This window comes from Tamandua tetradactyla, chromosome 16, assembly GCF_023851605.1.
Source record: "Tamandua tetradactyla isolate mTamTet1 chromosome 16, mTamTet1.pri, whole genome shotgun sequence".
In the NCBI taxonomy this organism is placed as follows: Eukaryota; Metazoa; Chordata; class Mammalia; order Pilosa; family Myrmecophagidae; genus Tamandua; species Tamandua tetradactyla.
The window spans coordinates 11,190,297-11,205,021 of NC_135342.1; the positions used below are offsets into that span (position 1 = coordinate 11,190,297).

At 51.7% G+C, this 14,725-nt stretch overlaps 1 protein-coding gene across 13 annotated transcripts in view; it reads left to right on the forward strand.

The window, feature by feature from the left end:
• VRK3 (VRK serine/threonine kinase 3) overlaps positions 1-14,725 on the forward strand; it is a 43,271-nt gene that overhangs the window by 27,587 nt on the left and 959 nt on the right. For 9 of the 13 annotated variants that reach the window (XM_077130973.1, XM_077130974.1, XM_077130981.1 and 6 more), the window contains 3 exons: positions 2,647-2,739; positions 9,726-9,784; positions 10,691-12,893. In XM_077130973.1, coding sequence (XP_076987088.1) covers positions 2,647-2,739; positions 9,726-9,784; positions 10,691-11,237 — 699 coding nt within the window. In that variant the 3' untranslated portion in view covers positions 11,238-12,893. The other 4 variants (XM_077130982.1, XM_077130979.1, XR_013163298.1 and 1 more) reach the window with 4 other exon arrangements.

Consider the following 14,725-nt stretch of genomic DNA (forward strand, 5'->3'; position numbering starts at 1 on the left):
CTGAATAGAAATGTCCTGAGCTGTGCTGGAGAGTAAGGTAACTCAGTTTAAGCAGGTGGAGGGACGGATGCATCATGGCATTTTAGGTGCTTAGCCTGTGGACTTTGACCCACGTGGGGACAGGGTAAGGTGTGGGGAGATTGGCAGTGACTGTCTTACACACAGTGTCAAGCGCCAGGCTGAGGGGCTGGGACTTTGTGAGGGGCTCTGGGGAACCAGGGGAGAGCTGGGGGCTGGGGAGTGGCAGGTCGGCTGTGTGGATGCTGTGATGAGGATGGACTGGAGGAGAGGAGTAGGAGGCCAGGGGGGAGGCTGGGGTGAGGGTGCCCACAGGGGATGGTGAGGCCAGAGAAGAGAACGGAGTAGAGTTTGCAGGAGTGGAGCAAGCAGAACCTGGAGGGCGAGAGAGGACTCAGGAACATGGTCCTGATGCAACTAACCTTCCAAGCACCTACTCCGTGCCAGGCACAGCATCTGGGGCTCATTCAGCTCTGCAGTCCCCCCTTAGTCAGGTCTTGTCCTGGGCTGGGCTCAGAGAGGTGGAGTCATTTACCCCATATCACATGGTGAGAAAGTGCCAAGCTGGGAGAGGAGCAAAATCCTGTGCTCGCTCTGTACTTCCCACTCGGAGTCATGGCCTCTGCCACCTCCTGTGGAGAGGTTGTTACCAGGGACAATGAGGGGGGCCCCAGCCAGGAGGTGATTTACAGCAGGGAAAGAACACCTGTTCTCCTAGCTGTTGGCAAAAATGAGGCTCCCCGGTGATGAGGGTGAGAGTGACAAGCCCAGGAAACCCCACACTTCACAGAGCCCTGCTATCTTCCCAGTACCTCTGTGCGGATTTCCAACAAGGGTGCCTCAATAGTCTGGGAACCTCCCACCGCAAAGCCCCTGCAGCTGCTAGATAAGATACAGTGAAAATTTACTTGGAAGTAATTTCAAGGTAGCAGAAAAGTTGCAAGAAGAATACAAAACCCCCATGTTCACCTTTGTTAATAACTTGCTTTACCTCTGTGTTAGGTGTATGTTAGTTTTCTCAGTTATTTGAGAGTAGGTTGGCTACATCCTGCCCCTTTCCCACTGACTATGTCAGTATAAAACAAATACTTTAAATGCAAGAAAGTAGGGGGATCCGAGGGTCCTGAAGTGAAGAGGGAGCCAGAGGGAGCAGGAAGGGGGAGCGGCTGCTTGCCAGCTTGGCTCTTGAGAGACAAGACCCTGGGCCCACATGAGAAGGGGGCGATCTGGGAGCCGAGACCCCGCTTGATGCTGGGGCTGTTGAAGAGCCCCAGAAGGGTGGGACAAAAACTCCCCTACTGGCAGCAGGGTGGAATAGCACCATTTCAGCCAGGATGCTGTCTGGGGAAAGAACTTGTAAGCACAAGCCAGCCTACCTGCAAGTTTGGGACTAAAATGTGTGCTGTTGGGCGGTCTAGAAGCCCCCTAAGCTGAAAAGTTAATTGGTCCCAAGTGCTTGACAGAAGAAACTGCAAAACCTCATTTGAGTGGCACTTTGTGTCCAGGCACACAGGAAGGCCCTGCCAATGCTGAGCTTATAGAGCAAAAGAAACACAGGGGGACCCCACCTTTGGTAAGTCTTGAGTATTTCACACGCACGTGCATGCATGCAGCGGCTGCTGTCCTGACTGGTCCGGCCTGCCTGGATGTTAAAATATCAAAATACTTCCGTATACTGGCAGGCAGGGTAATGACAACCGTGACAAGGGGTGAAATTAGCCAACAGCGCAAATCCTCATATAAACTCCCAGTGCAAACTAATGGTTGCCAGATGACTGTATGGGTCTCCTGTGGTGCTGAGATCTGAGAAATGTTCAAAAGCGTCCGTTGGGTGGTTTTGTGAAGAATGGGTCATGGGGCACTGAGTGTGGATGCAGGGGAGCTGCTAGAGGCAGGGGTGGTGGCCGGGACAGGGCAGGACGGTTGCCTGGTCCCAGGCAGTGGGACTGGCGGGTCTTGGGGAATGGATTAGATATGGGCTGTGTGGGAAGAGGAAGGTAGCCTTGCCTTCTTGTTTAAGCACCTGCATATGTCCAGCTGTTTGCTGAGATGGGTAAAATTAGGAGAATGAGTTTGGGAAGGAAAACCTAGAATTCTGGCTTGAACATTTTAGGTTTGAAAGGTCTTTTAGATGTTCAGGTGAAGAAAGTATCTCAGCCGTTCATTACGGGAGTCTGGAGTTCAGTGGAAAAGTCAGAGCTGTAGATAAAAATATAAATTGCTTGACTCTGTTTATGCTCACCAAGAGACATGAGAGGAACTCTTCCTTCGATGTACATGGAAATTGGGTTTTCGATTTTTTTTGGGGGGGGAGGGCAGGGGCAATAAATAACCCCCTTTTTCCCCTCCTGAGTTTGTTATCAACTAAGAGATACAGAAGGTAAATAGAACCAAATATTAACTTTGTTGATGATTTTTTAAAAGCCTAATTAGAGAACATGCCATGGGTGTGCCATCCTGTGGCCTCCCTGAGGCTGTACCTTAACTAGGCAGATTCTCCCTCCTGGTCACAGGCAGCTCTGCACAGTCCCAGGCTAGTGGTGGGGGTTCCTACATCAGGGTTTGTATCAGGGTTTCTTCGCATTAGCCAGGCTACTCATGGAGATGCTTGCTTGCTTCTTCCCCCAGCTGGATGCCCTGGAGTTCCTCCATGAAAATGAATATGTTCATGGAAATGTGACAGCCGAGAACATCTTTGTGAATCCCGAGGACCTGACCCAGGTAAAAGCCAGGGCCTCCCCATCCTGGGGTTCTCCAAGCTCAGTTCCCATCTGTCCCTAACCCTCTATTTCACAGTGCTTACAGAGTAAGAATTGACAGCCATCATGTATGGAGTTCCTCTGAACAAATAAGAAAAGACTTCTCTTTTAGGAATGTATTCTATCTATTCATAATTAGGACTATTCAAAGATGCATACAAAATGCTTCTGACAACTCAACTGTGATAGTAAAACAGAAAATACCTTAAGAGTATATTCCAGTAGGTTGATGAAATGGATTTTCAAGATAAACTCTAATTATGTTCTTTTCAGTTGCAAATGACAAAAACCCAGATTAACATGGTTTAAGGGGAGAAAAGGAGAGTGGGTGGGAGGATGCAATTTATTGGCCCATGGAATGAAAAACTCTAGGCCTTCATGGGCTTTGGGCATGACTAGATCTAGGAAATCACATCCTGTAAATGGGAATTTGGCCTCTTTTGATTTGGAAGCTGCTGGAATGCGATATACCAGAAACAGATGGCTTTTAAAAGGGGAACTTATTAAGTTGCAAGTTTACAGTTCTAATACCATAGAAATGTCCAAATTAAGGCATCAAGTAAAAGATACCTTAACTCCAAAGAAAAGACCTATGAAGTTCTTTCTCTCTTAGCTGGGAGGGCCCATGACCTCTCTCCTCATTTCTGAAGGCTTCCCTGGGGGCATTTTCCTTCTCCCACTCCGGAGTTCTCTGGCTGCATGAGTTCTTTTGGTTCTAAGCTTTTTCCAAAATGGTTCCCTCTTAAAAGGCTCCAGTGAGCAACCTCACCTTGAATGGGTGGAGACGTATCTCCATGGAAACCATCTCATCAAAAGTTACCACCCACAACTGGGTGGGTCACATCTCCATAGAAACATTCCAGAAGATCCCACGCAGCAATATTGAATGAGGATTAAAGGACATGGGATTTCTGGGGTACATAATAGCGTCAGACCAGCACACAGCCCTTCCATTATTAGACTCCTGCTGTTTCTGCATTCCTTATTTTCAGGTAGCCACTCTTCCCTCAGGGTGACTGTATCGCCAATAACAGTGTCAGGCTTAAGTCCCCTTATGCAGCAACTCTTTTGGAAACCAGTCAGATGAACCCCACCTAAATCACGTGGATTGAAAGTTGGGGAGAGGGCTCTCAAAGAAAAATGCTAGAACCAACACCAGAATTAGGCAGAAGTCCTGCACAGACAACGTCAACAGTTGGATTAACTTGCAGCCCTAAAAAGAAATAGTACTAAGTCAACTGTATGCTCCTGGCAGAGAAGCACTTGTCTTTTTGTTTTAAACGCATTTAGGTCTCATAACAACCCAGTGATGTCACCTTCTTTTTTTTTTTTAATACTTTAATTCTTTTTTATTTTGAAAAAACATATACAAAAAAGCAATAAATTCTAAGTACATTTTAACAAGTAGCTATACAACAGATTTAAAGTTTGGTATGGGTTACAGTTCCACAGTTTTTCATTTTTTCTTCTAGCTGCTCCAAGACACTGGAGACTGACAGAAATATCAATATATTGATTAAGCACTCATACTCATTTGTTAAAGCCTACTTTCTCTGTATAACTCCACCATCATCTTTGATCTTTCTCCCACTCTTTAGGGTACTTAAGCTATGCCCATTCTAACATTTTCATGTTGGAAGGGGCTGTTGATGATATGGGATAGGGGGATGGCACTGTCTGATGTTCTGGAGAGGCTGAGCCCTCCACATTTCAGGACTTACCTGAACCAGGACCCATCTGGAGGTTGTAGGTTTCTGGAAAATTACCCTAGTTCATTATGTCATTTTCATTTTAAAAACAGAGAAACTGGGACACACATTCTATAGCCTGCCAAAGGTTGGAGGTACTAGAAGACAGGGCTGGCATTAAGCCTGGGCTTTAATTTTGTAACTTTACAGTAGATTGTCTATAAAGGATGGGTTGTTTCAAATTCTATCCAAATGGAAAATCTCCAATTCCAGAGTCTGTGTTCCTAACCTCCAAACCGGACACCTCTCCCCACACCAACAGGTGACCCTGGTGGGCTACGGCTTCGCCTTTCGCTATGCCCCGGGTGGGAAGCATGTGGCGTATGTCGAAGGCAGCAGGAGCCCACATGAGGGGCATCTGGAGTTCATTAGCATGGACCTGCACAGGGGGTGCGGTGAGTGGCAAAAGGAGGGGTCAGTACCATGGGGGTGCGCTCCTTATGCCCGAACAGAACCAGCTGGGCAGACTCTGGGGAGATGCTGGGGGCTCTGTAGTGGCGATTCAGGCCCACTGAGGGCACCTCAGCCCAAGGCAGAGTTCCTGGAAGTTCAGTCCCAAGGACAGCAGCTGGCCGCTTCGGGAAGTGCGTGCCAGTTCAGCACCAGCACAGCGACTGCCCCTCTGGAGGTGCTGGGGGTTCAGCACCAGGGACAGTAGGCCAGAGGTTGGGCGGCTGGGTTTGCACTTCCTGGCGTGTGAGAGTTGGCCGAGAGCCATACGGGAGTTGTCAGTGAAGCGCTAAGGGAGAGAATGATGTTATCCAGGGTAAGGCCGAGGGGTGAGAAATTCTCAGCCCCCCTTTCCTTATGCCCATCTGTGTCCAGACCTCCACCCCCACCCCCCCGACTGAGTTCCTTCCTCAGGAAGGATGGGGCCTCTGTCTCCAGTGTCACTGGGCAAGTCTGGCACAGTCAACCCTTGGTGATTGTTGAGTGCTTATGCAAGGCATGTCTAAATTACAAATTTTAGGGGAAATAAAGCCTTTCGTGGTCTCCTTCACCTCTCCCTCTGAGGCTGGCTTCATCCCATCCTTCTTTGGGTCCTTTGTGGCCTATTCCCTCCCCTTTTTAGCCCAGTTAACCCTGTGCTCTAACCACGTTTCCCACTAGACTGTCAGGGGACCCAACCGAACCCTCTCCTGGGTTTTCAGAATGTGTGACGTGCACTGGGAACTGGGGGCATGAGTGGGTAAGGGAGGGAGCTGGTGAGGGTGGGTACAGGGGTGGTCAAGAGAGAACAAAAGGGATAGAGACCACAAGAGATTAAGAGGAGATGAATGAAAAGTGAGTGAATGGGCGTGACAGCCCGAGGCAGGATGGTTGAGTCAGTGGGAGAGAAGGGAGAGAAAGGAGGGGGACGGGTCAGTGAGCAGAGCCTCTTCCCCTCCCGCCCAGCGCCCTCCCGCCGTGGCGACCTCCAGACCCTGGGCTACTGCATGGTGAAATGGCTTTGCGGGCTCCTGCCATGGACAGACTGCCTCCCCAGCACCGAGAATATCATGAAGCTGAAGCAGAAGTGAGTCTGGGGGTGAGGTGGGAACTCAGACCAGCAGGGACCAGGAGGTGGGGATGGCTTCCAGCAGCAGCTGACAGCCCCTGGGGCCCTTGGGCGTGTTCTACTGAGCAGCCCAGCAGACGAGTACATTGGTGCTGGGCACCTGCAAGGAGCTGGGTGAGCAGCTGGACCTCCCTCTGAGAGACAGGTCGTGTCTGCTACCACCTCACGGGCTGGGACGACCCGGAGGCCCAGTGCTTCGCTCAGGGCCCAGGGCAGGCGCATCCCAGACACACAAGCAGCCTGAGCAGGTAGCCCCCTCCTTGGCTCTGCCTATAAACCACCAGGTCCTGCCAGGTTCCTCTTATGCTTTGTTTTCCAACAAATGGTTCTGAGTTGGTCGTCTTCTTGGTCCTCTACTCACTGTGTCACTGGCTCGCCTTATGTCTCTCATTTTGTTTCATCTCCTCCTTGCTCCCTCATCCTGCTTCCGTCAACCATGGGTACCCACCTAACAGATCTGCCGTCAGTTCTACTCAGGTTTGCTGAGATGTGATAGGTGGTGGTAGTGCCGCATGCTTTGTTGGCCTAAGTGGTACCAGGCCCTGAGTCTCACCAGCCTCTTTCCCTCAGCTCTATGGCTCTGACCCTCAGCTACATGGCCAGTTCACTGCTTCTGACTACTTCTGCTAAACTTGCTTGCTTGGATGCATCCCTGTCCTTGAAAAACACGTGACGTTATTGGGTGTCTATGATGGGGAGAAATGGGACCCAGCTGCAAAGCATGCCCTCCTCCAGACGTCATCTTCACCCCTGCTCCCTCGCCAGGCCCCCAGCTCCTACATGTTCAGAGGCATGGCTGGAGGCACTGCTGTCCTCCATCACCTTTCCCCTGCCGACAGGGGCCTTGGGGGCCAGGCCTCCCAGCTGGAGGCTGTCGTCCATCTATCGTGCACATGTCTGCACTGGGCCCCGCTTCCCCACATCATCCTCTCGACAGTGCCGAGGTCAGCGCTCTCATCATCGTGGCTCGAGGAGTGGAGGTCATCAGCGTAGCCACACAGCTCCAGGCCAGACGGCCCTGGACTCAACCCAGGCTGCACGACTCCAGAGAAGACCCTTTTCACCTCGACTCCGGCACTTACCACGGGGGGCCCAGTGGTGTGTTGACACAGCCTTCTGTCACTCAACAGACATCAGGCACCTGCCACGTACCCGGCTCTGTGCTAGAGCAAAGCAGACAACAGCCCTGCCCTTGGGAAACTGACATGCTTCTGGGGAGACAGGCAGCCCAGAGGTAGAGCCCCAGCCCGCCGGAGAGAAAGACTCAGGCTGCGTGTCAGACCCCAGCTGGAACATAAGCCGTCACTTGGTTTCCAGGGAACATGTTTTCACACCCACTGTCTAGTTGTGGCACGTGGTGCTGGCTTCTGCTGCTGCCCGTGAGTCCGAGGTTCCTTTTGAAAGGAAGCCAAGTGAAGAGACTGTGCCTCCCCGTTGGCGGCGCAGGGCTCAGGGGTGCAGCCCCTTAGAGCATGGGGCGTGGCTGAGGTTGTGAAGCCGCCCCTGCCACATCAATTAGGGACTAAACGGAGAGACCCCAGACCTTCTCTCTCACCAAACAGTCCCAAAGCTGGAGGGATGCTAAGAGCAGTGTTGGGGGGTACAACCCCTCATGCCCCTTCAACTCCTGGACTTCCCCGGGTCCAAAGAGGCTGCTCTGCTGCCACCACCTCCCATCCAGAGGGAAGGGTGCAGGCGAAGGGCGAGCATGGACACTGCTTTCCCTGGGTGCAGGCTCTCTGGGTCACATGGCCACGCTCAGCTGCGAGGGAGACTCATCCCAGCTGGTGGTTGTTGAACTCTGGGAGTTCTCTAATGGGAAGAAGTGGTCCTGGGTGCCTCTGTGAGGGCAAGACCCATCAGCCCTCCTTACTGCTGTACACGCGCCTCCAGGAGTGAACTAACGATGTAGGAACAAATGTGGACCCTGCCTGGGCCAGGACACACAGGCAGGAAGCAGTTGCAGCTTGGTCACAGAGCTGCTTGGGGCGCTGAGGGAGCAGAAAGAAGGCGCATGGCCTACCAGCCCCAGAGGAGCTGCCTGAGCCTGTCTGTGGAGAGCACAGGAGCTGCGGGCTGGCAGGGGCAGCCAGGTTTCCAGGCAGACAGGCCCGCACATGCTGAACTCTCCATCCATCTACCTATGTGTTTGTTCATTTGGAACCTGGTTGCCGAGGGCCTCTGTGTGCCAGCCCCTGTGCTGCTACATGCCAGGGACCCAGCCCCGAATCAGCTCAGGTGCCTCTGGTGTCCTGTTCTGACTGGCAGCAAATCCACCCGAGGTGCCCTGGGACGGACCCTCCCTGCCCTCCCCCTCTCCTGACAGCAAGCCCCACTCCCTTCACAGCCTCCCTGCCACCCCCACCAGGCTGGTGCAAGGCTCAGGCACACCCCGGAGATACTGCGGGCTCCAGGCACCACGGTGCAGCGAGTAACGCAAGTCACACGCATGTCTTGGTTTCCCAGTGCACGGGAAAGTTCTGTTCCCACTTTCCTGGAGCCTGTTAAGTGTGCAGTAGCATGATGTCTAAAAGCCACTGTGCACCGAGGCCCAGAGCGGGCACCTGCTGGTGGAAAAATGACGCCAATAGACTTGCTCAATGCCAGGTGGCCGCAGACCATCAATTTATAAGGAGCACAGTATCAGTGAAGCAGAGCACAGCAAGGCGCGATAAAACGAAGGTCTGCCTGTAAATGAACAGGTCATGGTAATCGTTTTCATACCAGTGAAGTTACCGGGAACAGCAGCAGCCACAAGGCCCCAGAAACCGCCCACATCCCCCGGGCCCCGGCCCTGCGAACGCTCCTCTTGGGGTAAGAACCAGGAGGCCAAGATGGCAATGTTTCCCCGCAAAACACCCCTCCCTGCCGCGTCTCCCTCCTCCAGACTTTCGACTGGTATACGGTGCCCTTTACCCTCTATCCAACAAGCATTTCTCCAACTCGTGATGTCACAGTGAATGAATAAACGAAGGAAGACAGGCTAAGCCCCACAGCCTCCCAGTGTGCCAGGTCTGGTTCCGGGGAAGGCACAGGCGTGGGTCAGATTCCCTCCTGGACCTAAGTCTGGGAGGCCACGTGGACAGACAGTGGCAGCCCAGGGCGGAGAGAAGAAGCCACGGTGTGGAGATCCCTGGAGATAGAGGGGCTCACACAGCCCTTCCTCCTGGGGAGGTGGGAGTTGGGGGACATGGGGCCTAGGGATGTGCCAGGCTGTGCACATATTTACCCCAGTGACAGTGGGGGGCCTTGGGAGCTGTGAGCAGGGAGGGGCCGGGTCAGCTCTGGTTGGGACCCTGTGGGGGCCGGGCTGGAGGAGAGACACTGGGGAGGCGGCTGTGGTCCAGGTGGAGAAGAGGAACCTGAGCTGGGCCTCAAGTAGGAGACAGGTGGGGTGGGGAAGAGAGGGTTGGGGGACAGGAGGGTGGGGCTTGGGGGGTGGACAGTGCCAGCTTCTGGCCCAGGGACTGGGTAGACAGCGGGCAGCCAGCCTGGGAGCCTAGGCCAGGGATGCAGCCAGCCTGTTTCCCTGAGTGGTCCGGGATGTATGTATCAATATACAGATCCAAATATATATAGTGGTGTTTAAAAAGGTTGCTGCCCCTTACCTAAAGACCTTTCACACCTGCCTCTGTCCCCCAGGTCCCTGGACAACCCAGAGTCCCTCCTGAGACAATGCAGTGGCCGAGCCAGGTCCTCAGGTATGTGGGAGACAGGGTGAGGACAGCCCGGGACCATGGGGGCACCAGACCAGCGTGGGTCAGTCTCGGGGTTGCCCCTCTCTACACCCTTTGTTTTCTTTCTTTCTTAGAGCTTTTCAGTGTGCACACATCATATGTGCCCATTGTAGAAAAGCAAAAACCTTCCAGAAAATTCAGAAGTCTCTCTGAACGACACTAAAAAAAAGATCTATTTTTTTCATGGTAAAATATTATGTATATTGGTCACCAGCTTGTCTTTTTTTCCACCTAAGAAGAGTTTATCTTGGAGGTTTTCCATGTCAGAACTTGTAGAACTTTGTCAATATTTTTAAACTATGGTTGTGACCTATGAATCAGTCATAAAATCAGTTTAGTAGGTCAAGGACAGGATTTAAAAAGTGAGAAAGGACCCACAAAATATAAGTGCCGTACACAGTTAAGGAAATTCTTTGTGAGATGTTTGTTTCAGTGATACATATGTATAGCCTCATTTATGTATGCAAGTTATAATGCAAAACGTATTCCTGATCTAGGTCTCGGTTATAAAATGTTTAAAATCCTTCCATTGTAGGAATATACCATAATTTATTTAGCCAGTTCCTCACTGATAAACATTTAGATTGTCTCCAGCTTTTTGAAGTTATGAACTCTTTACTCCTGTTTTTTTTCTTGAGTGGGTTTTGTGTTAGTACCAGCATAATATTTGCTTATAAAAGAATTTAAACCAAACTGAAATATATACTAGAAAGAATGACAGCTCCTGGCCCCTCCTGCTCCCCAACTCTGTCCATGTTAATATGATGCAAAGTCTATGTATCAGTCAACAAATTGCTTTGTAACAAGCCAGCCCAAAACCTAGTGGCCTAAAGCAGCCACTAGGTACGACAAGCACTGTTTCTGTTCCAGTTCTTTGGCTCAGCATTTTGGGCTGGGTTTTGCTGGGCGGCTCTTCTGCCGGCTATCTCTGCTGAAACGCCACCGAGGGGCTCAGCCTGCACAAATGGCTTACGTGGCACTTGCTCTCCTGCCTGGTGGTGGTGCTGGCTGGTCCCTGACCGGGCTGGGAGGCCTCAGCATCCTCCAGTCAGGCCTGGGCTTCTGCGCCTGGTGCTCTCAGGGCGGCTTTCCAAGAGGGCAGGAGTGGAAGCCACAAGGCCCCTTGAGGACTAGGCTGGGAAAGCCCAGAGCAGCACTTTTGCCACATCCTGGGGTCAAAACGCGTCACACAGTCTCCAGAGCTGGGAAATGGATTCCGCCTCCTAAAGGGGTAAGCAGAAAGTCACATCACAAAGGACAGTCATGCAAAGGCGGGAGGAGCTGCCGGACCACCTCTCATCCCCCTCTGTACCTCCAGTGCTGCACTGTAGCACATGCCTGCACTCGTGCACACGTAGAGCTCGTGTCTGCTCTTGCTTTAACAAAAGTGGGTTCACCCTGCTTACGTTTTATATGACATCTCCCGCTGTCCATGTTACAGCTCATGGTCATGGATGCAGCCCAGCTTTCTGTTCACAGCTGCACAATGCTCCGTGGCTTGGATAAGCCATTGTTTTTAAAGCCAATCCCCTGTTGGTAGGCATTTAGGCAATTTTCCCTCTTCTTTTCCTTTTCTTTCATTTCCTTCTTTCTGTCTTTCCTTTCTTTTTTTCCTGCAGTGTCACTTCTGCAGAGCTTCTACATTGCCCTCTAAGTCCAAGGCAGAAACAGACAGACAAATGGATATTTGGTCTATCCTCCCCCCACTCCCACCCCCCATAGCTCTTTAAGGCTCATTTTAAAATTACTTCCAAGTCCCGAGTACAAGTCATGGCTCCATCCTCCAGGCTCAGGCTCTTGCCCGGCAAATGTGCCTCACTTCAGCTCCAGTTACTAGGGACTGGGGTCTGGGTGGCCCTCCTGGGGCCAGGGCGTTCTCGGACAGACGGACCTGCTTGTAGGAGCTGCAGGAGCTTTGGTGGACAAGTGTTCCTCTGAGCCTCAGCCCCCCCATTTGAAAAACGGGGCCAATAGACACAGCCCATGCGGCCACCAAGCTGGAGGGATTTACTTTCTGGTACTTTACAGAGAAAGTTTGCCAGCCCCTGTTTTAGAAATACTATTCACAGGTAGAAGGATGTCATTAGCTGGGACTAAATTAGAAGGACGTAAATTTGCTTTAAAATAATACAGGAGTGGGAGGTGGCTGGGGTTCAGATGAAACCCAAGTGGCTATGAATTGACAGTTGTGGCTACTGGGCTCTGAGTCCAGGTGTCCATGAAACTGTTCTCCTTTTACCTATGTTTGATGTTGTCCAGAAAGTATGTTTTACAAATTAAGTTGCTATGTGATGATAGTGAGTTATTGATTATATAACAAGAACAGAATGATCATATGATAAGAATGTTTGTGCTTGTATGTGGTTATGTATCATAAATAATAAGTTAATTAAAAAAATTAAGTTGCAACAAATAGCTATTTGTTCAAAATGACTGTCCACTGGACAGCGTACGGGTAACTGAAAACGAATGGTGGCTGCACTAGGAGGCACCCGAACTACAGAATATTATTTGAAAATGGATTTAGATGTTCAACTTAAGTACTAAAAGAATTTTAAAAAGAAGTGTAATTGATATGCTAAAAGAAGAAAGAAAATAGGCTCATAGTAAGTGCTTAATTGAAACCAGAGAAGACAGGAAGATTGGAAGACAAAGAACAAAAAGAAACTAAGAACAAGAGCAAGGAACAGAAAACAGTTACAAATACAGTAGCTATTAATCCAACCATGATAGTCAGCACTTTAAATGTGAATGACGTAAATATCTAATGAAAAGACAGAGACTACTGGAGTAGATAAAATAAGAACAAGACCCAACTAAATTTGTCTGCAAGAAACCCACTTTAAATGGGCCAAAGGAGGGCACGGGGGAGGTGGGTCATGCTGGCAGGGAGCAACATGAAGTGTGCAGGGCAGTGCCAGGCTCAGCGGGAGCAGGGCGCACGCGGCGCGTTGCTGGCACTCTGTCCACTGGTGCCCTGCATGCCCTGCCTGGGCTGCCTGTGGGCACCGCCCCCCACGGCTCGGGGTTGGGGTCCCCTCTGAGTTATCTCCCATGGTGGGGTGTGTCTGGATCACAGTGACCCTGCAGGAGTACCTGGCGGTGGTGATGGCCCTCAAGTACGACGAGAAGCCGCCCTACGCCATGCTGCGGAACAATCTGGAAGCCTTGCTGCAGGAGCTGCGGGTGTCGGCCTATGACCCTGTGGACCTCCAGATGGTGCCATAGGGGGCGTCCGGAAGGGGGAGCCCGTGAGTCCTGGCCCTTCCCACTACCATCCCTTCCCCCAGCCCTGCCCAGCACCCCATCCAGAGCCGGCTCCAAAGGACTGCTTCACAGGGCTTTGATGTGTACACCAGGGGCCAGCTTCCCACTTAGATGCTGGATTTGCCCAGTTTTCCAAAACTTTCCAACCCTAAAGGATTGCCATGCAGCAGAAACCTGACTCTAGGGGACTTTAGCTTGTAGCTAGAAAATCCCACAGGAGAAGTTTCAGGTATGACTGGATCCAGGGTTTTGAAAATAGCATCAGGATATTGTCTGTCTCTCCCCTCATTTCCTCCCTCCATCCCTCCCCCTGTTGTCTTTGCTTTCCTTTGAGTTGCAACCCCACACACACACACTCCCTTTACACAAAAATTAGCTAATTGTGCTGCTCCTGCTGTTTTCACTTCACGGCGTGTCTTTCAGCTCTTTCCCGCAGCCACAGCGTCCTCACTCTTGTTGTGGCAGCGCAGGAACCCGTTGTGGGGTGAAGGATGCTTTTAACCAGTGGAGGGGCATTTGCAGGGTGTCCAGGGTTTTTGTTCCATACATAATGTTGTCTGAACACCCGCGTGCCGAGGCCACACTGCGGGGTGCATGTGTCCCTGGGGACTGACGCACGGCCAAAGGGAACACATATTTACAGTTTTGGTAGAACCAGCCAGATACCTCTCCTTTGAGGCCGCACCACTTCACAGTCCCTTGGCCAGATGCAAGAGTGTTCACAGGTAAAAATAAACTGCATTGACTTCACCATAGTTTAGTCAGTTTAGGTGATTGGTATAAGTGGACACACAGTGTTTGTCCTTTCACCTCCACAACACGTGCTTCTCTAACAGCACCTTCGTGGTGCCCGCCGCCCCCCCCCCCCCGGCTGTACTTCACCCCCTGTGGATACTTGGATTACTGGGGCTTCTTTATTCCTGCCACATCTACTTCCCGCCTCCACTGGAGACCCTCTTCCACTGCCTCTCCCTTCACCCTTCCCTCTGGGCAGTGGCCAAATCAGGATCTCCAGGGTCTCCCCGAAGCAGATATACCCATGTGTTCACAGCTGGCCAGGAGCTCCGCAAGGGTGGAGGCGCATCTGTCATTCCCCTGTGTCCCTGCCTGTCACTGGCCCGGCGCCTGGCCGTGGCTCAGGCACTGTCCCTCTTCCCAGCAGGGCCCGTGTCCCCATTTTTGCCAACCTCTCCTGTTGGCTTCCTCTCCGCCCAGCACAATGAAAACTTAAAAACTCAAAACATGATGATGCCTTTCAGGGTGTCTCCATCTGCCCGGGCTGCTGTGACAAATACCACAGGCTGGGGGCGCTTAAATCACGGGGGTTCCCTGGCTCACCATTTCCAAGGCCAGAAGTCCAGATTCCAGGAATTGACAAGCCATGCTTTCCCCAGGGCCTGTGGTGCTATGCTGCTGGCTTCCTACCATCCACAGCTCCATCTGTTATCTTCTGTGTCTCGTGGCCGCCTGTCTCCTGTCCCTGCCGTGCCCTGATGTCATCCTTATACGGGCTCCAGTCCATCCTGATTCAGCTTGGCCTCCCCTAACAATTAGTATCCTCAGAGCTCCTGTGTGCAGAGACCTGCACAGGGCCAGGCCCCCGACGTGCCTTTGTGGGGATGCAGTCCAGTCCATCAC